The following is a 22891-nucleotide window of genomic DNA, read 5'->3' on the forward strand; positions in this document are numbered from 1 at the left end:
CAGGAGATGAAGCTGTAAGGGACGCATGTGCGTCCTGCACCAGGGAACCGAGTCGACAAGACTTGCCATGAGGCCCAGAAGGTGGAGCCAAGCTTTGGCTGGGAGGATTGGAGATGACCTGAAAATTCCGATGTAATCCCAGAGTGTCTGACATCTTTCCCCCGATGGCATCGCTCTGCCTGTTGTCATGTCTAGAACTGCTCCAAGATAGGTCGGTTGTTGAGTTGGAATCAGAGACGACTTTTCGACATTGATGATGAAGCCGAGATTGAGAGTAAGTTGAACGGTCTGTCGGAGGGCATCTACCGTGTCCTGGAAGGTCGGACCTACTATGAGCCAATCGTCCAGATACAGGAATATGTGGATCTGTTTTTTGACGCAAGAAAGCTGCTACTGCTTTGGCTATTCTTGTAAAGACCCGAGGGGCTGTGGAGAGGCCGAACGGTAGGCAACGAATTTGGTACCCGGAACCCTGGTATAGAAACTGGAGAAACTTCTGATGATCTGCGTGGATAGGTACATGAAGGTAGGCATCCTTCAGATCGATGGAAGTAGCCCTCCAATTACTTTACAGGGACTGGAGGACCGTGGAAAGAGTCTCCATGCGGAAGTGTTTGGGTTTGCTGTAACTGTTGAGAGGTCGTAGGTTGATGATGGGTCGCCAATCGCCCGACTTCTTCGGCGCAAGGAAAAAGGTTGAAGTGACGCCAAGAGTGGACCCCGTTGGAAGCAGAATGATGGCGTTCTTGTCTTTCAGAGAGATGATTTCCTTCTCCAACGCCGCCCGGCGTGCAGGATCTGAGGGAACAGGAGTTGGTCGTCTTGGAGGTTGTAGAGGAGGGTTGCTGGTGAATTCCAGACGGTACCCTGTCGAGATGGTTTGAAGAACCCAAATGTCCGAGGTTACGTGAGACCATATCTGACTGAACTCCCCAAGACGACCACCTACTGGACCCGAAGCTGGAGGGATGAAAACTGTGTTGTAGTCAGAGGCCCTTGTTACCTCGCGACCCCAGGGACTTGAAGGGACGCGAATATCTGGGGGGCTGTCTCCTGGTGTAGCGGGAGGAAGACGAAGAAGCCTGATGCCCCTGAAACTTGGACTGGTTGGAGCCCTTGTCGGTAGAAAACGGGCGTTGATTCTTCTTGCTGGGCTGACTGGGGACAAATGTAGAGGGGCGTTAGGCTGAACGCCGACGAAGATCGAACTTGTCTTCAGCTTTGAGGCGTTTGGCTTCATGTAACATAGTCTCGTCGAACCTGTTGTCAAAGAGATCACGCCCAGCCAGGGGAAGGTCTAGCATGCGATCCTTTGCCCCAAGTGAAGGGAGAAACAACTTGTCTACAACAAGGGAGCGTCACAGCAACGAAGTTGAAGCAAAACCCAAACTAAATTCCTTGAGGCAAAAACTCAGACAATCATCCAAGAAATGGAACAGTTCAGGTATCTTATAAGGCTCACACAAGGAAGGATCTCCATAACATCGAGCAAGGGTATCCGATAACAGGATGGAGAAAGAGGCCACTTTGGCCCCTTGATGCAGATGGCTATCCAAGTAGGCAAGTCTTTTGTCAAGTGCTTTCGTCTTAGCATCAAAAGTTTGCTTATTAGATTGCAGATTTTCACGTCTCAGCAAGTCTTTGGCCTCAGAAGACAAGGAAGGGGTAGAAACAAATCTATCAGTGTCCACTTTATTGGTGTTGAACATGCCTGCAAACCTGCTCGGTCCCCAAGAGAGAGATTGCTTGTTTTGCACCTGACTAAGGGACTCATTCATAGAGTCAGCACACATTCTATCAATAGGAAAAATGGGCTGCGAAGGCTTAGATTTACAAGTACCAGAATCTCTGCGATATGAAGGTCGAGTAGATTCGCCTGGGGAAGGGGGTGGAAACTGAAGGATCTTACCCACTTCCGTCATCGTAATAGCCCGTTGGACATTTGAGAGAGTATCTTCGCCACTGTCTGGCCCGAGGAAAAAGAAGACCTTGAAGGAGATCTAGAATGTGAGTGTCGGCTTCGATGACCAGAATCCGACCGTGAGTAATCGCCGATGTCGATCGTCGGAGTCCGAGCGGGACCGCGCACGAGACCGGGAACGGCGCCATGAATCGCGGCGTTCTCTCCCCGCCCGGCTGGTGTGTTCACCGAAGCGTTGCGTAGAACGGAGTCTGTGTCCTGTGAAAGGTACACCATGATCTCGCGGAGAAGAATTACCCTGATAAGGCGTGTAATGGTGTGAAAATCCCATCGGAAAAGTCTGGGGATAAACCCGTGGGTCGTAGGCTGAAACACTGAGTGGATACGTAGTGCGAGTATTGTGGTCGAAGTGACGAGGATCGTTCGGGAAAAAGGACCACGTACTGTGAGGCTCCGAATGATGAAGAAAATCTCGCCGAGATTCGCTTGTAAAACTAGGTTGAAAATACGAACCCGTAGTATGGCTGACTGAAGATGGTGGTGGTGGTGGTGCCCCAAGCCTCTGTGACCTGGCGGGGCTGGTCGGATTACCGAGAGACCTTTGGGTTTCGAACGCCAAGCCCCGCCGTCCCGCCTGCACATGCGAGTCGACTTGTTGTTCCGAAGCGTGCATGTGCTCCTGCAGACTGCCGTAAGAATGCGGGATTTGTCGGGGAGTGGCCGTAATTCTCATTGGAGAATTCTTTGACCCTGGAGAAATTCCAACTGCCGAACCCGGGAGGTTGGACCCAGTCGTAGCAGAGGAATTATCACGCTTGGATTGAGTAGAGGGTGACTTTCCGGTAGAACGGCTTGAGACAGTTTTCTTTTGGTTTTGGCGGAGTCCGCCATATTGTAATCACAGCGAGAACAGCTAAATATTGTACGTCTTTACACTACGCGTCGCTGAAAAAACTAGGACGAGCTATTACGTTACAGGGTCCTTTGTGGGCGTGGGGCATGCAGTGGACAATGAGGGTGTGGCTTGGGCGCTATTCTTTTCAGCGAACGTTTGTGCGCATGCGCGCTGATATGCAAATGTAGGTAAACAGAGGTGAGGTATTTTCTGTAATGGAAATCTCATGCTATTCCAACCATTAACTCGATCACTGAGGAAGCAAAAAGATTTCAACCTTTCTAGAAATGCCTTTGTAATTAGTATAGCGACCAATTATAAAAAATTTAGACACATAAATATAGGGACAGTCACTAGAACGAAAAGGGTTAATAAGTGCACAGGTGTGCACAAGGTCACGTGTAGGGTGATGACAAGTTTTAGGGCTAAAAATATGAACTGTTAAGGTCAAAATTATTCAAAATTGATGTCAATACTGATAATCATTTACGCCTATTGAAATTTACGTACATCACAATTTCTTTTTAAGTTGAAATTTATTTGGTGTTCCCTTTCAAATGTCCTTATTAGGATCAAAATTTGGTAAGTAATAGAGATGTTAGCCTTGAACAAACGGTAACAAATGTGTTTTATTAATTTCAGGTATACTGTAGTAGGTAGTAGTAACACAATTTTTTGGGGGGGGCCAAAAAAATGTTTGTTCCCCCCAAAAAATGGGTCAAGAAATTATGGCGTGGGGTTCGGGGGCCCGCTTAAGGGCCCCGAATATTTTTTGGATTCTAGATGCTCTGTGGTGCAATCTGAGGCAAGTTCTGACCACTTTAACCAATGTTTTTTAGAGGAAAAGATGGTGGTGTACTCATTGCCTCCCTTTATTGCGATGTCACATACAAAAAAAAAATATTGGTTTCGTTTTTTTTTTTGGGGGGGGGGGCCATGGCCCCCTTTGGCCCCCCCTGGATCCGCCCATGGGTTCCTTTTATAATAGCACACCCAGCTATTTCGATGGCCATAAAAAACGGTGTTTTGCCTCGTCATGCAATTATCTGTACCATGGCTACTAATGTCATGAAAATAACAATTGATGTGGTTCATTTTGAGACCTACCTTTCAAGTCTTCGACTATGTCTGTTTTGCCGATCTTCATCAGAGCTGCACATAACACGTCCCTTTGTTTGCGCCTCCATTCAGCCAGCATGTTGAAGATCTGGTTCTCCGTCTGGCCTGGGTCATCCATCAAGATGTGCTCGATCTCTGCAGCGCTTAAACCGAGATGTGTAGCCAGCCTCTGCCATTCAGAGCCAAGCCTTTCAGAGATCTTGCGTAGAATGGTGTCACTGATACCTGCAAACAGACACAAATCTATTTAATACAGTAAACAACGTTTCTGTACAAAAACTTTGTGATGTTTATTACTTTGTTCAACAGCTGTTTATTGTAAACAAAGCTTACACTTATGTTCAGCACATGTGGCAACTTTGGACACTTATGCAATTCTCTTTCTGATTCCATTGATTCTCTCTGTCTCAGATCAGAAGAGAAGAACGCTGAATCACGGTGATAAGTTGGTGCACATGCAGTGTTTGTTTCTTGTGTAGACATTATGAAAAATGTAATACTTATTAGTGTCCAATCAGCCTTTGTCCACTCATAAAACGTTTTATCCGGCAAAACGGAAAGTTAAGAAGTACTTTATTAGGCTTTTTAACTTAGGCCAAAAAAAATAATACTTCTGCTTCCGGTTACCCGACCGACCCTATTTTTTAGGATGCGACCCTAAAAATGTTATCGGCAATTCCCCCCCCCCCCAAAAAAAAAAGATTGAATAAATAAAAATAAAAACCTGTTGTCTTTTCTGTCTTCACAAAATACCTCTCAACAACCCTTTCGCGTCACAACAATGCTTGTATTTATTTGTTTTCTTACTAACATTCAGGGGTTTTTTTCAAAAGAGACCTCCGTTATTTTTACAAATTTGCTTCGCGATATAACTGCTTCGCAATTCTATGTCACGATGACTATAAGGAAAAATTTCGATATATACGAAGTTCACTAATTTTCCTCTGTATTGACTAACAAGCCCCCAGATAGCAATTTCATGTCATCAAAGTCAATTTGAGCAGTGAGAAAATACAAGCATTTTCTTAGAAAACACTTAGAATTTTTCAGTCCAATCTCATAGGGTTTGTACACAGGGTGTTGAATGAACTTCGTATATGGAAATCTTTCCGACTATAATCACGTGCGTAAACCTAGCTCAATGTGACGACGACTGGTTCCCGCCGCGCCGCACAGGGGCCAATTTAGAAGACATGATGAAAATGCGGTAACCAGTCTGTGGTCTGTGCACGGCTATGTGATCGATAGTGCTAGCATGGCTATGCATTGCAGGCATGTGCACTGTCAACTGGTTGGATTCGACATCGTAAAAATGCCAAGAAAACACCGATGGTGAAAGAACATTTTTGCAACTTAATTCACAGAATTGATCTAGCTTTATATCTGTGTATGTATTTTCCCTGTTCAAGAGTTCATTTTGAGATCGCACTGCTCGTATTTGGAGTGATACAATGCAGCGTGTTTCCCGAAATTTTCGACCGTAAAAACGAGGTCTGTTGGCCACGCGCCACACATGCACAGTGCATCGCACACTTCGGAGTTTTGGCCAGTTTCCCGTCTTGACTAGCGTTGTGCATATGGTGCGAACGACCTGCATTTTTCATGATTTTTTAAGAATTATCAAACGTAAATATGTTGACAATAATTAAAGTAGGTTTTATTCACTTTTTGTGGCCATTTTGTGTTTAGCTTTCTTAGTGCAATGGAAATAGTTCAGTCTAAAACTTTGCATATAATTGAATACCCCATTCAATCTGCATAAAAAAAATTTGGCAACATTTTTTTTTCCGACCGATCGACCCTATTTTTGAAAGGCATGTAATCGGAAGCAGAAGTATTTTTTTTCGGCCTTACCTGGAAGTTCGGGATGCTCTTTATCCAAGTTTGTTTCTAAAAAGAAAATAATATGAAATGTACCTGCATTTGCCTTCACAGTAAAAATAACACTGCACTGTGAAAAGAGGCATACAAATCAGAAGAACGCAAAATATGGCTAAATAGGTCAGTTAACAGAGCACTGGAACGGTGATTCAGAGGTTGTCTGTTCAAATTTCACTCTAGTGAATTTCTTTACAAATCTGCTTAAAAAAATCAAAGACAAAAAAAACAACTTTTTCGTCAATGTTGCTGGACAGAAAACAAAAAATAAACAAATTCTCATTCTGATTGTTATTGATTGCTGTGTCTCGATACCTAAAACATGAAATTCAGACTACGGGTTGCTGTTCAACGAAAACATTTCCAGCGCAACGCACTGTGAAACCTGAACTTCCCCATATACGTAGTGTACACAAAGCAGAAATACCATTGGTGCATATATATAATTAATTAGCCAATATTCCAAAACCCTTTGACCTTTAGTCATAAATTTCTTGGGTATGTTCATATTTTCAGGATGCATGTACCAAGTTTCAGAATTTTTTTTTTCATGACCCGAGCTGTCCTGAAAAAAGGCTGTGTCACTCACCTGAAGCGTGGGGAGGCTCAACATCCAATTTTCTTTCTGAAATAAAATAATGTGAACTTTTTTATGCATTTGCCTTTACAGAGTAAATACCACTGCACTGTGAAAAGAGGTACTAATAAATTAGGAGAGGGCCAACAAAGGGCTTAATAATTCAGTTCATTCAGTTAACAGTGTTTCGGAGGTCGCATGTCTCAATAGTGAAATTCTTCATTAAACCTGTTTTCTCCATCATAAATAAATGGTAATTTACACGGTCAGGTGTAGGGTCAAGACTATTTTGAGGGCTTAAAAAACATGAAACGTTCAGGTCAAAATTCAGGTCAAGTTATGGTATTCGTATTGGGGGCTGGAAGGAAAGGCCCTGATTGAGGTTGTCCGGTTGGGTTCACCACCAGAGATGTGGCCGAATATGCAATGAACACGGTACCACCTTGGTTACGGGGTGGGACATTGACATTGAAAAATGCATTGACAAACATTGTCGATTCGCTCTTGCGTCAGGTAAGCCGTGCCCCTTTGTAGATCGAGGACAGCACCTAGGTATGTGGGCCGTTGAGATGGGATTATCTTGGATTTGGACTCGTTGATGAGAAAACCCAGGCCTTCCGCAAGGAAGGCCTGGGGTTTTTTTGATGGACTGCAGCTGCTGCCTACGATTTGCCGATGATGACCCAGTCGTCTAGGTACATGAACACCTGTAGACCTTGACGGTGGACGTTGAATGGAACCCCTGAGAATCTTCTTCTCGGGTTTGTAAAATCCTGATAGTGTTCTTTGTTAGCAATGCTGCTATTTCGTCCTCGAGCGCTTGGCGTTTGAGTGAATCGCCGGGCGGTCGAGTCCGGCGAGCGGGCATGTGTGTCCGACAAAGGGGCACTCGTGAACTCTAGGCTGTAGCTGAGTGAGATGGTGGCAAGTACCCACTGGTCGGAAGTGATTTGGTCCCAGGACCCAACAAAATGGGCCAAACGGGCTCCCACAGGTCCTGTGATGGAGCCCGTCGTTGGTGAGCATAGACACTTCCATCAGCCGAACTGCTGCCGGGGGGCAGTGGTCGAGGCTGAAGGGCGGGAGGTGGTTCGTGTATTTGCAGGACGTCGAGCAGTGGAACAAAAACTACGGCTTGATGGCTGTGGCGGAGGACAACTGGGTCTGAACGGCTGGGAGGCTTGAAAAGAAGAGCCAGTAGCCAGTGAGCACTGCTGGGAGCCCCGGCCTCTGGCTGCAGGTAATACTCAACGGGGCTGGGGAGGTGGTTTGGGATGAACCTTCGCCAAATTAATCTTCTCCGTAGCCTTGATACAATCAGCTTCAGCCTGCATTCGAATCTGAAACTGGTCTGCAAAGAGTTCTTGTCCTTGGAAGGAAAGGGATTCGAGACAGTTAGGAGCTCCATCGATGGGCAGGAATATGGCATCAAGAATTGCTGTCTAGCGTGTCTCTATGCTGTGACGACAAATGCGAGTATTACTTCACTGAGAACTACCAGAAGTGAGTGGTCCAGACAGCGAAAGTTGGAGCCTAGCATGTCTGTTGGGATGGTTGAATCAGCTTGACATCCCTGAAATAAATAGTCGGACAGCAGGAGCGAAAACGTTGTATGGGTGACACCCAGACGAGAGGCGCAGTCAATATTCTGAAGCGCCTTCTCATTACGGTTCTGAGCAGTGTCTCAAAACAAGGATGTAGTCGAGGCCCAATGACCAATGATGGCCCAATGACCTGATGAGTTGGAAGCCAGTTTAGCGAGCACGTCGTCAGCAATGGTAGGCGTGGTAAGGTACTGGGTCGTCTCGTCTGCTGGGAAGGAGTACAAACTCGGGCAACGAGTGGGACGACGCACTTCGGGTTGGTCAAACACAGACCGAATCTCTTGAGAGCAAACCTGATTGAAGGGAACCACCTGGGGTGTGATCGGGGGTGACTTGTAAGTCAGGAGCCGTAAGTCGTTTGAACGATTCCAGTTGTGTAGAAGATGAGGGCTTTACAGGTTCAGGGAAACCCCAATACATACACCATGTCTCCTTGTACCAGGCGATAAAGCGTGGCAATGGAGGATGGTATAGTTGTGTCCTCTTCTTTATCGGCTTCCCAAGGCGAGTGAGAAGAGGCAATGTCGGGATCCTCATTTGAAGGTTCAGACGGCAAGTTGACAGGAACGCCGACACGACTGGAGAGGGGGGAGGGGAGTGGCTTGCAACTCGTGCGACACTTGTCCCATGTAAAGTCTCACTCGCTCGGTACAGCAACACTGCCGTGAGACAATGAAAAACTGCCAGTTAAATAACAGGGTATCGCCGGTTAAATAACGCCATTTGTTTTGAAAACGAAAACACCAAATATTGGGTGCAGTGTGAGGGATTATTTAAAAAGCGAGTATCACGCTGACTGGTCGGTAAGTAGAAGCATAGAGTCGGGTGAGCAGCGTGCAATTCGTGTGACGCTCCCCCCTGCAAAGCCTTGTCCGTTCGGTACGGCGTGAGTGACTTTCAGCCTGAAAAGCCTCACGGTCAAACGGTTGTGAGGTACGAGCTTATACTAGTGAGTAGCCGGCAGCCTGGGTAAGGCCACACTTGCTCCATACGAAGTAAGCTACTTGCAGGCTGTGCAAAGCCTCGCTCGGTGTGTACGGCATGCACTACTTGCAGCCTGTGCAATGCCTCATGCACAAGGTCTCATAAGAACCGTGTAACCGGAGTGAGGGACCGTAATGACCATAATGACCAAGAAATATCACGAAAAACCAACCTGATGTCACAAAAACTCACTCAACTTGTGTAGAAACAATAATAGAAGAATAAACTATGAACTTAGTATAAAAATTGGCTGAGGAAAAATTTACAAAGCGAGAGCTCTGTAAATACACGTCTTTCACACAACACCGCTAAGAGAAAAGAGAAAGTATGGTGGGCGGGCCCCAAGGTACTAAGGGTAATAAATCTTAGCGTATGGCCGGCGCCCTCCAGGGAATAATGCATATGTATTAATACTCTACAGCTAAGTAGAACGCAGTAGAATGCAGGGTTTACAGGAAAAGTTTGTGTCTCACCTGGTCCTGGCTGTAGTTGTGGGGGTGGTTGTGGCGTTGGTTCCTGCTGAGAAGGCCCTGCCTGCGGTTCCTGCCGAGTCGTTTGTTGGTCATCCCTCGCTCCATCAGCCGGTAGTTGTTGAGTTGGAGCTGCCTGCGTGTCTGGTGCTGTGCTTGGACCAGGGTTAGTTTGTGTCCGTGGCGTTTGTGTCTCATTGTCTCTTCGGACTCTCTTTGCTGTTGGTTCTGGCTGATGCTTGGAAGCCTTCCTTTTGTCCATTTTACCATTCAGTGCCTCTGACACGAGCATAGTTTATTTGCAGACAGCTTCGTTAGTCCAACCCCGGTAATAATCCTGTGAGTGCAAATTTCAATCAGGTAAAATCACAAAATGGATGCTATTGGTCAGTCAATCGGTCTGTTGGTCGATCAGTTGGTTACTATGTCAGTTGGTCGGGCAGTCCGTTGGTCAGGCAGTGGGTTGGTCGATCTGTCATTCAGTCGATCAATAGGTTGCTCTGTCAGTTGGTCAGTCTGTCGGTTGATTGGTTGGTCAGACGGTCAATCAGTCAGTCGTTTGCTCTGTTGGTCAGTTTGGTCGGTCGGTCACCAAGTCGGTCAGTCATCCAGTCAGTCTGTTGGTAGGTCGGTCAGTTGCTCTGTCGGTCAGTCGGTTGCTCTGTCAGTTGGGAGGTTGGTTGGTCGGTTAGTTGATCGATTGGTCACTTTGTCGGTTGGTCCGTCAGTCGGCCAGTCAGTTGGTCGGTCGGTCAGTCAGTCTGTCAGTAGGTTATTTGGTCGGTTGGTCAAGTGATGGTCAGTGATGGTCAAGTTGGTCAGTTGGTCGGTCGGTTAGTCAGTTGTTTATCCCAGCAGATGGCAATCCTGGGGTACTTGCATTGTTGGGCTTTTATCCCTTTTCTTTAGAATTCACTTCTGTGGTACAGTTTTTCAAAGGAAAAATTGTGGGTAACGAGTTGGCATCTTTGTTCCCTTTGTGTGCAGTACGCCACAAGTAGCGCTGGTAAGTACGGTTGTTCGGTCAATCGGTCAGTTGGTTTAAGCTGGCACTTTTAGTAGTATAGCATCAGGGGGACGGGGGTTCAAACATCCCCCCCCCCCTACAAAATAGGGCTGGGATGAGGGAGGGGAAAGAAGGGACGGGGCTACAGCCGGGGATAATGATCAACGTGCAGATTGTGCTCTCTGCAAATGGCCAGCATTTTTGTTAACGCCCCACCCATGAAAACAATTCTCGCCACATGTACATGTACATGTACGTGACTAGCAAAACTTTACGCCATCTTAATAATAGAAGTCCAAGTAGTTTTCACTTTGAGCATCTTAAAACTTGAAACTGGAAACCCAGTTTATGTTATGAATCACATCATTCAGTCAAAAAGGTTTAAACAAAGATGTACATTCCTAATATCAGCAGAAAGGAAAATATTGCAGTCATTAATAGACCTATTGACGTCATGCTTTATTTACATGTGTGCTTTCCTATGGGAGCCAGGTGGGCACGAGAGCCACCAAGCTCCCATAGGAAAGCACACATGTAAACAAAGCGTGACGTCATGATGTCTAATACATGCAGGTCTATTAATTCACTCACCTTTAACCCATGAAAGGCGTTACTCTGTAGCCGACTGTGGCAGTGAAGGAGTTCACACGTCCATTACTGTTTGGATATCAAGACATAACAGTTAACTTTGTGTAGGAAGGAACTTAAACCCTATTTTTACAACCTGCATTGTGCTAAATACCTCTAAAACAGCAGTGTTGAGGGAAGGGCATCCCTGCCCATATTTCCCCTTCCTAGTTAACCCCCATGCTCCGTATCAGAGTCTGAATGTCCATACTCATTATTTGCTGATGGTACATTTAACACAAGAAACTGTCTGGAAGGGAATTAACCATGGCAACACATCAAACTTTGGACAACCACATGCACACCCGCCTCCCCACCCTCAAGTGTTGTAGGATTTAGCCCCCCCCCCCCTCCCCCCCCCCCATATACCCCACTGGTGTCTACAAAAGGAAATACAAGTAGGGTCACAAGAAAATGGTGAACAGACTTGATGCAGGAAACTACTTCTTAGCATCCTTGGCAGAGTCTGAACTCACTTTCATATTAGTAAAATAATTAGGGCCTACAATAGTAATTGCTGGCTTGATCAATTATTATGGCATGTACACATGTACCGGTATATGCATATTATTATAGTACACAGAGTACCCCATTTTTGTTTTCATTCCAACAGGGCCCAGAACATCCCTGTTGATAAGATTTATTGCCGCAAAGAGAAACCTTTCTTAAAGTATCCCACGTCTGTTCATGCCAATTAACTTGCTAAACCTTGACTCCACTATATGTTAGCATACCATGTCATCTCCGTATAAAATTGCATGGCAGACTCAATCAATCAAATCAATCAAATCTTTAATTTTTCCCAACACACACATGAACATATAACTTAACACTTGAGTTATTGTGTATGGATGGATGGAGGTCTCCAAAAAGCATCAGCTTGTCGAAAGAACAATTACAATCACAATTACGATGACAGTTACAATTAATTACAAGTACAAGTACAACGATAGGAGTTAAATAACAAAAACTATTGGTACAGAGCTAGTAATACGAAATAAAACTAAAATTATTTGGTCTTACAAAATGAGATTATTCTACCACATATTTGTTAATTAATTGGGTTTTACATTTGCGTTTGAACAATGATACATTTGACACCTTTTTAAGAGATGGATTGAGAGAATTCCACAGTACGATGTCTCCATTGTGTTCACACACAAAATGTGTAAGTGGGGGCCAAGGAAGAAAAAAGGCCATCCATCCCTTGCCAACAGTCACAAATGGCATTGCTTACATTCATAATCATCAACGCAGGGCCAGCTGTGGTTCAATTATGATCAAAACAAAGAAAATGTGCACTCCGTTTAAAACTTGTCTTCCCAGCCGGTTTTAAACGTCACAGGAATGGGTGGAATTTATTCTACTCACCGAGATGATAAAAGGGATTTTCATTGAGTTGTCAGTACAGTTCACACATGCACATGTACTGTGGCTCGCCTAATAAATCATGCTTTTATCTCTTCCACAAACTTAATCTCAGGCATGCAACTGTAAATTCACCACACGCAAAAGGAAATTCCAACATTTGTTTTCGAATTTTGAGAGGCATAATGAAATGAGAAAAAAAGGAGGAAATCAGCTGCTCTGAAAAAAAGTTGCATGCCTGAAATCTATTGCAATACTGAAAATGTACAGTTCAGAATCGACAAGAACGGATCCACTGTTACTATCAAATGAAAGATCCTCTTCCGCCCAGCCTCTATCTATAGTGAAACTGACGTCATGCTCAGAGAGATATTAAAGTAGAACTGGGCAATTGTCAGATCCCTGTGGGTCGGTATTTACCACGAAAATTGGAACTGCTTCACTGCCTTTTGAGCAACGGGGCAACATGCAACACAAACTACAATTTGAAAGTTGTCAAACATCCCGTTTTGCTTAAAACCTTTTTTTTATCAAACAAGTCCTAATTACAGAATAGAGTAAAATCTTTTGAAGTATACTGCTTTCACTTCAGCAGGATAGCCTTTTCAGTAATTTGAACTGTTCTTAAGGGTCCTGACATGCATGTTAGCCCTTACTGGTATCTGTGAAGACAAAACTTGTTTGTTGTGTCGAAGAGAAATTACCACTCCTCCAAAAAAGTACCTTGGCCTGTATACATGTTACTCAACTCAATAACAGCAAAAACACCCACTCTACCTGTATATTAGCGATAGAGCATGTACAATTGGTTTATGAGAAATAAATTGAATACCCAGACTATATTGTTGATTGTACAATGGTACCGGGGGTATTCCCCAATAGTTTACCTACAGCGAGCCAGAGAGCTTAGAATCTATTCAAGTTCAGCATTCCTCGATCCAACGTCACTACCCCATTTATTGGGTTTGTATTCTCAGGTCATCCACCATTGACTCTCACAGACCTTGATGCAAATTCTGTCAACAATAGCCAATGAAAAAGCTGCCACAAACAATCCCATATTTGGTGCTGCCCCGCTACTTATGCCTTATGGATAATAAATACCACACCCTGCAGGTAAAAGATACAATGGCGATGTGGAACTACATGCATTGCAGGTGCTTTTCATTTCATTTGGAGAACTCACCTCAGTGAAAAATACTAAGGCAAACCATGGACCACAATGGTCCGTGGGCAAACTCAACATGTTTTTCTTTGGTAAATTGGCTCACAGCATTAGCAGCCTACATGTACATGTACATCGCCTTTTATAATTTGCACACAGTTAAAATAGAAAATAGATGTACTTTTTTCATTAAACTATAACTTATATGTAGAAAATCCATTCAGCCATTAGGATAAAATATTCCCACATCACAGTACACTCAACAATTGTTCTAATTTAACTTCACTTTTAAACATAATTGTGACAAGCTCAGTAGGCATCTCAAATAAACTTAAAGTAAATTGATATAGAACCATCATCATACGATTTCACTGCAGATTATCAAGAAACTATGCAGCAGGATGTCATAATTACATGAACTGTTCTCTGTATGTTGTCCCTTGAACACTGCTCATAGTTCATGATGTGGTCTGAATAAGATTTCATTCCTACATGTACATCTGGACTTGGATTTAAATAGCTTATTTAGAATCAATCATTTAACTTTGACATGTTTGACTAGAATACAATGTAGCTGGATTTCTGGAAAAAGACCAGACTCAATTGGACTCATTCTACTTGGCCTCAACTCATGGTGGCCTAGCCTGTACATGTTACTCAACAACAGCCAAAAAAACACACACTTGTATTTAATAGCCATAGAGCGCGTAAAATCGGTTTATGAGAAATAAATTGTACCCAGACTATATTGTTGATTGTACAATGGTACATTCACCAATAGTTTACCTACAGCGAGCCAGAGAGCTTAGAATCTATTCAAGTTCAGCATTCCTCGATCCAACGTCACTACCCCATTTAATTTATTGGGTTTGTATTCTCAGGTCATCCACCATTGACTCTCACAGACCTTGATGCAAATTCTATCAACAATCCCCAATGAAAAAGCTGCCACAAACAATCCCATATTTGGCGCGCTGCCCCACTATGTATGCCTTATTATGAAGCCCGGGAAGGGACAGGGTGGAAGTTTTCTTTGGAATTTCCTAATTCGTTCTCACGAATTACTAATTTGTTCACATGAATTACTAATTCGTTCGCACGAATTGCTATTTCGTTCGCACGAATTGCTATTTCGTTCGCACGAATTCCTAATTCGTTGGCACGAATTACTAATTCGTTCCCACGAATTAGTAATTCGTTCAAATGAATTACTTATTTGTGCGAACGAATTAGTAATTCGTGCGAACAAATTAGTAATTCGTGCGAACGAATTAGTAATTCGTGCGAACGAATTAGCAAACTCCAAAAAAATAAATTCCAACCTGACCCTTCCCGGGCTTCATACCTTATGCATAATATACACGTACATGTGCCACACCCTGCAGGTAAAACTTGTACACACTCAACCAAAAAAGACCCCCCCTCATACTTGTTTGTCTTTAACTCAAGAACTACTAGGCACCTCTCGCTCAAATAACGACTAATCAGTACAGAAAGTCCTTAGCAATCCAGCCATACTCTTAATTTGGCCCTAAAACAGTGATAATGTGTACACATTTATACAACTTATGACAAATGATACCAAAACAAATTTGCACTTTTGTACACTGCAAGTTGAGTGTGAACATTTTGTCTCGAACGCTCTTTCATCTCTTCCAACAAAAATTCTTAAAATTGATTTCTTCACATTTTTTCACCATTTCCTTTACTGCATAAATGTACTTTGCATATTCTTTAAGGTTCAGTAAAGGAAAGGGTAAAAACATAACCAACAAAACTTGAAATTATTTTTATGAAATTTTTGTTGGAAAATTGCGTTAGAGACGAAATGTTCACACTCAACTTGCTCATACACTTTGTGTACTGACATTATCGCTATTTTTTGCCAAATAAAAAGTATGGCTGGATTGCTAAGGAATTTCTGTACTTGTCATTATTTGAGCAAAAGATACGTGGTAGTTTTAGAGTGAGACAAAAAGTATTCGGGGGATTTATTTTCTGGTTGAGTGTATGTGTGTGATGGCGATATGGAACTATTGCCTGTGCTTTTCATTTCGTTTGGAGCACTCACCTATTAAGCGAAAAATAGTGTATTTAAAGGCAAACCATGGACCACAATGGTCCGTGGGCAAACTCAAACAAGTTTTTCTTTGGTAATGAGTGATTGGCTCACAGCATTAGCAGCCTACATTGCACATGCACATGTACATCTCACGAATTAATTTGCACACGGTTAAAGATATAGTCCATCATTTGTAATTTGCGCATTCTGTTCATTTGAAGCATTAAAAGTGCTCAAAATCTAAAGAAGGGTGCTGAACAACTAACCTGATGAAGTTTCAGCTCAGCTTCAGCTGTATATTTTGAGAAAAACAACATCCTAGGATCTCGATTTCCAATCAAAAGTTGCTGAATCATGTTTTGAATTGAGCCTGAATTCAGCGTCCGAAACAGTTCTCAATGAGCCGATTGCAGCTACTCGATGTTGCGCACCGATCCGACAAATTATAGCAACAGTGCGCGCGTGTGCATCATGTCAACGCTTGCACGTGCTTCGCCGAATAAAAAATACGAACTTCTAACGGAAATTTCCAACGGTGCTTCTTAAGACGCATGGTTGGAAAGGCCTTCTTTCATTGATTTCTTTAAAATGACAGCTTGCCAGAAAGAATAATTTCACAGGGAGTTTAGTCCCCTTACTATCTTTTAACCAAGTATGTTTTTCAACAATTATTACGCCAGTTACTTTTTGGATAGCTGCAAATGATGGACTCTGGCTTTAAAATAGAGCATGTATGCTTTTTTTGTTAAATTATAATTTACAAGTACTAAATCCATTACAATAAAAAAATCCCACATCACAGATTCAACAATTGTTAAATGACCTATTTAACTTCACATTTTCACATAATTGTAGACAAGCTCGGTAGGCGTCTCAAATAAACTTAAACAAATTTATATAGAACCATCATCACCAGTATTCTGCAGATTATCAAGAAACTATATAGAACCATCATCACACGATATTCACTGCAGATTATGAAGAAACTATGCAGCAGGACGTTATAATTACACGAAATGTTCTCTGTACAGTGGCGTACATGTGTAGCACGGTCGTTTTTATTGGTTTTTTTTTTTAAAAATTTCTTTAAAAGGGCACTTGCACATCTGTGCTGAAAATGTAGACACGCTTTTTTTCCCCAAACACTTGGCCTCCGTAAAATCAAAGGGGGGGGGGGGGGGGGGGCTGGTACCATCTGTCTATGGGGGCGCTCTTCAAAACCGACGATTGTGCACACTAATAAACACTATATGGTGCTTTTCAGGGCGATACATGAACGTAAATTCACCAAAACAGGCACCCAGAACGGCCGATGGGACCAAAAAGGGTACAACTTCTTTTTAAAAAGGGCAATTGTTCAGAAAAAAAGGGCACTTGTTTAAAAATGGGCACTCTTTACAAAATATTTTTTTTGGGGGGGTAAGCGCTGTTTAAAAAAGGCATTTGAATGGAAAAGGGCAGTCTTTAGAAAATATTGGGGGGGGGGGCGGTAAAAAAAAAACTTACCCCCCTGCTGGCTATGCCTATGCTGTATACATGTTGTCCCTTGAACACTGCTCATAGTATGTGATGTGGTCTGAATGTGTTTTCATGCCTAGGCTTGGATTTAGCTTGGACTCAATCATAAAACTTTGACTTTAATAGCTTGACTTCTGGAAAAGAGACTAGACTGGAATTGGACTCGATCTGCTTGGACGCAACTCCGGTGGACTCGACTATCATACTGCTGACAGGAGTTCAACCCCATGTGACAACAAACATCTCAGCATTTGAATTGAAACTTCAAGTTAATCTACAAGTTCCCGTACCAAACACGATCACACTTTAAACCTGAAAGACTTTGCCAATTTGTCACGGTGACTACATGTACATGTAGGACACCAGCATATATACTAGCTACATGTATGAGGTCATCAAATCGACTGGCGAACCAAATCCTTGTCAAATAGATTATCGGTAAATTGCAATCTGCACTCAAACGTTGTACCCATTTCTGACCCTGTAAACAGCAGTCCTACTAGCAACATGAATTGTCACTAAATGACTTCACACACAAAAAGAAAGAATGGCTACTCACCTACAGAAACTCCTCCCCTGTATACAGCACTACACACACAACTGTAGCCTTTAGTCTAGTCCCACACGCTTACCCGGACACGTGACACACCCCGGATGCTGACACGTAAAAAGACTACATGTAGGACGAGCGGCGTTAACCGCGAGGGCCTTTATCATCTCGTGGAGAACGCTTATGTTTTTCTTTACATTTGTCTACCGATTTGGTAGACATGCATAATGCATTACCCATTGTGAATTGACCAATGAAAATGCAGAATTACTAACATAAATCATGCAGCCGTCGTCTGGCGCCAGACAGCCATGGCTGGTAACCGCAAACCACTGTTAGATAATTGGTTTATATTGCTTGATTTATATTACCTGAATAAATGAATAAGTGATTAGTTCCACGAGATAGTAAAGGCCCTCGCGGCTTTGCCGCTCGTGCTAGTCTTTTTACGTGCCAGCATCCAGGATGTGTTACATGTCCGGATGGTCCGGGTATAGGCGCGTGGGACTTGACTAAAGGCTAACACAACTGTGGCTTGCCTCACAAACAATCAATGCTAAACTCTTCCAGAAACCAAATCTAAGATTGCAATACTAAAAAGGTGCAGTGCAGAATCGACAAGAACAGAATCCAAGTTTACTCTCAAAGGCGAAGGCGCGCAAATGATAAAACCACTTCTGCCCAGCCCCTATTTATAGTCCCGATGGCGTCATGCTGGGTAGTTACTCAGAAGAATTAAGCAATTGCCATGCGTTTGTGCTGTGCCACCCTGTAGTTTGATTGGCCTATTTCTCCTGCGCACACTCGTTGTCACAATCAACATACCACCCTATTGGTGCACACATACAATGTATATTTAAATTAGGTTGACCCCCAGGATATTCTGACAATCTAAGCTTTGCCATAGAGCACAATCATACAATCGTTTTGGAAATAAGCTGAATACCCAGACTATTGTAGCGGAAAGTGTAGGGACTTGTAGCTAGTTTATTTACAACGTCATTCCTATTGCACTAACGTAAATTCACTGTGTGTTGGTGACTGGGCGGAGCGTAAGAGCACAGTGGCTGAATGCGCGTACGCTATTGGTTGCCTAAGGCCCATAGGTTTAGTACATGCATATGTGTTTGTACGGCGTATGCATGTTCACGTGAGGGCTATTCACGTGATCGCGCGGAGGAGTTGTGCTGTGGACAGCGGAGGGTACGGTCGTGTATTGCTTGCGTTCTGTGTTTTGGGTAATGCTGACGTGCACTGTGTAAGGCGCTGGCCCTGACTGTGCTGAAGTTACGCTGTGTGATGCTGACGCGCAGCCGTACAAGTGAATGTACGGTACGATGCTGACGCTAGCTTGCATGGGTAAGGCGTAAATCAGGTTAAGGCTGACAGCGTGTATTACTTACATTGGCGTGCATTGCTTACATTGGCGTGTGTTATTTACATTGGCGTGTGTTATTTACATTGGTGTGCATTGTTTACTTAGGTACATTGTTTACTGAGTGAACGTTGCTGACTTGGTGTGCATTGCACCGTAGTGTACATTGTTGACTTAGCCGTGCATTGTTTACATCAGTGTACCTTGTTGACTTAGCAGTGCATTGTTTACATTGGGTGCATTGTTCAAGCGTGCGCGTTGCTGCTTAGTTGAGGCCGCAGTTAACTCCCAAGTGTAATTAAGTGACCCTGATAATTAACAACCCCATCAAAACTCTATCACTACTGCATATTTCTTGATTATTGTTTAATAAATTACGATTATATTTGTGGTGCCGACATTCCTGTTGTCCATGTGTATTTGTTGTTGGTTTATTGTGCAATTAATAGTGGGTAATCACAATCATCATAATCGGCGGTATATTTCCTCCAAAATGGACCTGCTCCCTAGGCTTTGAGGTCGCTCTGGGTGGTCTCTCGTCTTGGGAAAGCTTGCGTTCGGGAAGATCAGCTACACTCTAATAGGTGTCAGACTTGGTCCCAACGAACTTAGGTTTGGCCCGGGGAGATCCCCGCCACACTATTGTATGTTGTTGATTGTACAATGGTATTCACGAATAGTTTACCTACAGCGAGCCAGAGAGCTTAGAATCTATTCAAGTTCAGCATTCCTCGTTCCAACATCACTACCCCATTTCCACCATTGACTCTCACAGACCTTGATGCAAATTCTGTCAACAATACCCAATGAAAAAGCTGCCACAAACAATCCCATATTTGGTGCTGCTCTGCTACTTACATGTATGCCTTACGGATAATATACACATACATGTGCCACACCCTGCAGGTAAAACTTGTATACACTCAACCAAAAAAGAAAGTCCCCCCCCTCAAGTTTGTTTGTCTTTAACTCAAGAACTACTAGGCACCTCTCGCTCAAATAACCACTAATCAATACAGAAAGTCCTTAGCAATCCAGCCATACTCTTAATTTGGCCACAAAACAGTGATGTGTACACATTTATACAACTTATGACAAATAATACTGAAACAAATTTGCACTTTTGTACACCTGCAAGTTGAGTGTAAACATTTTGTCTCGAACGCTCTTTCATCTCTTCCAACAAAAAATTCTTAAAATTGATTTCTTCACATTTTTTCACCATTTCCTTTACTGCATAAATGTACTTTGCATGTTCTTTGAGGTTCAGTAAAGGAAAGGGTAAAACCATTACCAACAAAACTTTTTGTTGGAAGATTGCGTAAGAGACAAAATGTTCACACTCAACTTGCTCGTACACTTTGTGTACGGACATTATCGCTATTTTGTGCCAAATAAAGAGTATGGCTGGATTGCTAAGGAATTTCTGTACTTGTCACTATTTGAGCAAAAGATGCGCAATAGTTTTAGAGTGGACAAAAAGTATTGGGGGATTTCTTTTCTGGTTGAGTGTATGTGTATAATGGCGATATGGAACTATTGCCTGTGCTTTTCATTTCGTTTGGAGCACTCACCTGTTGTGAAAAGTACTGTATTAGGCAAACCATGGACCACAATGGTCCGTGGGCAAACTCAAACATGTTTTTCTTTGGTAGTGAGTGATTGGCTCACAGCATCAGCAGCCTACATGTACATCGCATGAATTAATTTGCACATGGTTAAAGATATAGTCCATCATTTGTAATTTGCGCATTCTGTTCATTTGAAGCAACAAAAGTGCTCAAAATCTAAAGAAGGGTGCTGAACAATTGACCTGATGAAGTTTCAGCTCAGCTTCAGCTGTATATTTCAAGAAAAACAACATTCTATGATCTACGAAATTCTATGATTTCGAATCAAAAGTTGCTAAATCATGTTTTGAATCGGGCCTGAATTCAGCGTCCGAAACAGTTCTCACTGAGCCGATTGCAGCTACGCGATGTTGCGCACCGATCCGACGAATTATAGCAACCATGCGCGTGTGCATTGTGTCAACGCTTGCACGCGCTTCGCTGAATAAACGAACTACTAGTTAACAGAAATTTCCAACGGTGCTTCTTAAGACATTGGAAAGGCCTTCTTTTGGTGATTTCTTTAAAATGACAGCTTGCCAGAAAGAATAATTTCACAAGGAGTTTAGTCCCCTTACTATCTTTCAATCAGTATGTTTTTCACCAGTTACTTTTTGGATGATGGACTCTGGCTTTAAAATAGAACATGTATACTTTTTTCGTTAAATTATAACTTACGGTACAAGTAGAAAATCCATTACAATAAAAAATTCCCACATCACAGTACATGTATTTGATAATTGTTAAATGACTGCATTTAACTTCACATTTTCACATAATTGTAGACAAGCTCAGTAGGCATCTCAAATAAACTTATAGAACCATCATCACACGATATTCACTGCAGATTATGAAGCAATATGCAGCAGGATGTTATAATTACACGAACTGTTCTCTGTATGTTGTCCCTTAAACACTGCTCATGGTAAGTGATGTGGTCTGAATGTGTTTTCATGCCTAGGCTTGGATTTAGCTTGGACTCAAATCATGAAACTTGGACTTTAATAGCTTGACTTCTGGAAAAGAGACTGGACTCGATTGGACTCCATCTGCTTGGACTCAACTCGGTGGACTACACTATAATACTGCTGACAGGAGTTCAACCCCATGTGACAACAAAAGTTTTAGCATTTGAATCGAAACTTCACGTTATCTTCTACAAGTTGCCGTACCAAACACGATCACACTTTAAACCTGAAACCCTTTGCCAATTTGTCATGGTGACTACACGTAGGACACCAGCATACGACTAGCTACATGATGTCATCTGAAGTGTCAAATCAACTTGCGAACCAAATCCTCGTCCATTAGCTGATCGATAAATTGTAAAACTGCACTTCAAAGTTGTACCCCATTTCTGACTCTGCAAACAGCAGTCCTACTAGCAACATGAATTGTCACTAAATGATTCCACACACAAAAAGAAAGAATGGCTACTCACCTACAGAAACTCCTCCCCTGTATACAGCACTACACACACAACTGTGGCTGGCCTCACAAACAATCAATGCTAAACTCTTCCAGAAACTAAATCTAAGATTGCAGTACTAAAAAGGTGCAGTGCAGAATCGACAAGAACAGAATCCAAGTTACTCTGAAAGGCGAAGGCGCGCAAATGATAAAACCACTTCTGCCCAGCCCCTATTTATAGTCCCGATGACGTCATGCTGGGTAGTTACTCAGAAGAATTAAGCAATTGCCATGCGTTTGTGCTGTGCCACCCTGTAGTTTGATTGGCCTATTTCTCCTGCACCACTCTCGGTCACACTGAACATACCACCCTATTGGTGCACACCTTGATATTTAAATTAGGCTGACCCCTAGATTATTCTGACAATCTAAGCTTCCCCATAGAGCACGTACAATTGTACACTCAGTTTATGAGAAATAAACTGAATACCCAGACTATATTGTTGATTGTACAAATTGGTACCGGGGGTATTCCCTAATAGTTTACCTACAGCGAGCCAGAGAGCTTAGAATCTATTCAAGTTCAGCATTCCTCGTTCCAACGTCACTGCCCCGTTTATTGGGTTTGTATTCTCAGGTCATCCACCATTGACTCTCACAGACCTTGATGCAAATTCTGCCAACAATACCCAATGAAAAAGCTGCCACAAACAATCCCATATTTGGTGCTGCCCCGCTGCTTACGGATTAGC

The 22891-nt window shown here is 43.0% G+C and overlaps 1 protein-coding gene across 3 annotated transcripts in view; it reads right to left on the reverse strand.

The window, feature by feature from the left end:
• The window catches only part of LOC119733194, a 48979-nt gene that overhangs the window by 14983 nt on the left and 11105 nt on the right, over positions 1–22891 (reverse strand). For 2 of the 3 annotated variants that reach the window (XM_038206780.1, XM_038206781.1), the window contains 5 exons: positions 11046–11111; positions 9452–9785; positions 6403–6438; positions 5790–5825; positions 3924–4160 (listed from right to left, as the gene is read on the reverse strand). In XM_038206780.1, coding sequence (XP_038062708.1) covers positions 3924–4160; positions 5790–5825; positions 6403–6438; positions 9452–9740 — 598 coding nt within the window. In that variant the 5' untranslated portion in view covers positions 9741–9785; positions 11046–11111. The remainder of the gene's footprint in view (positions 1–3923; positions 4161–5789; positions 5826–6402; positions 6439–9451; positions 9786–11045; positions 11112–22891) is intronic. The other variant, XM_038206782.1, reaches the window with a different exon arrangement.

This window comes from Patiria miniata, unplaced genomic scaffold (assembly GCF_015706575.1).
Source record: "Patiria miniata isolate m_02_andy unplaced genomic scaffold, ASM1570657v1 HiC_scaffold_25, whole genome shotgun sequence".
In the NCBI taxonomy this organism is placed as follows: domain Eukaryota; kingdom Metazoa; phylum Echinodermata; class Asteroidea; order Valvatida; family Asterinidae; genus Patiria; species Patiria miniata.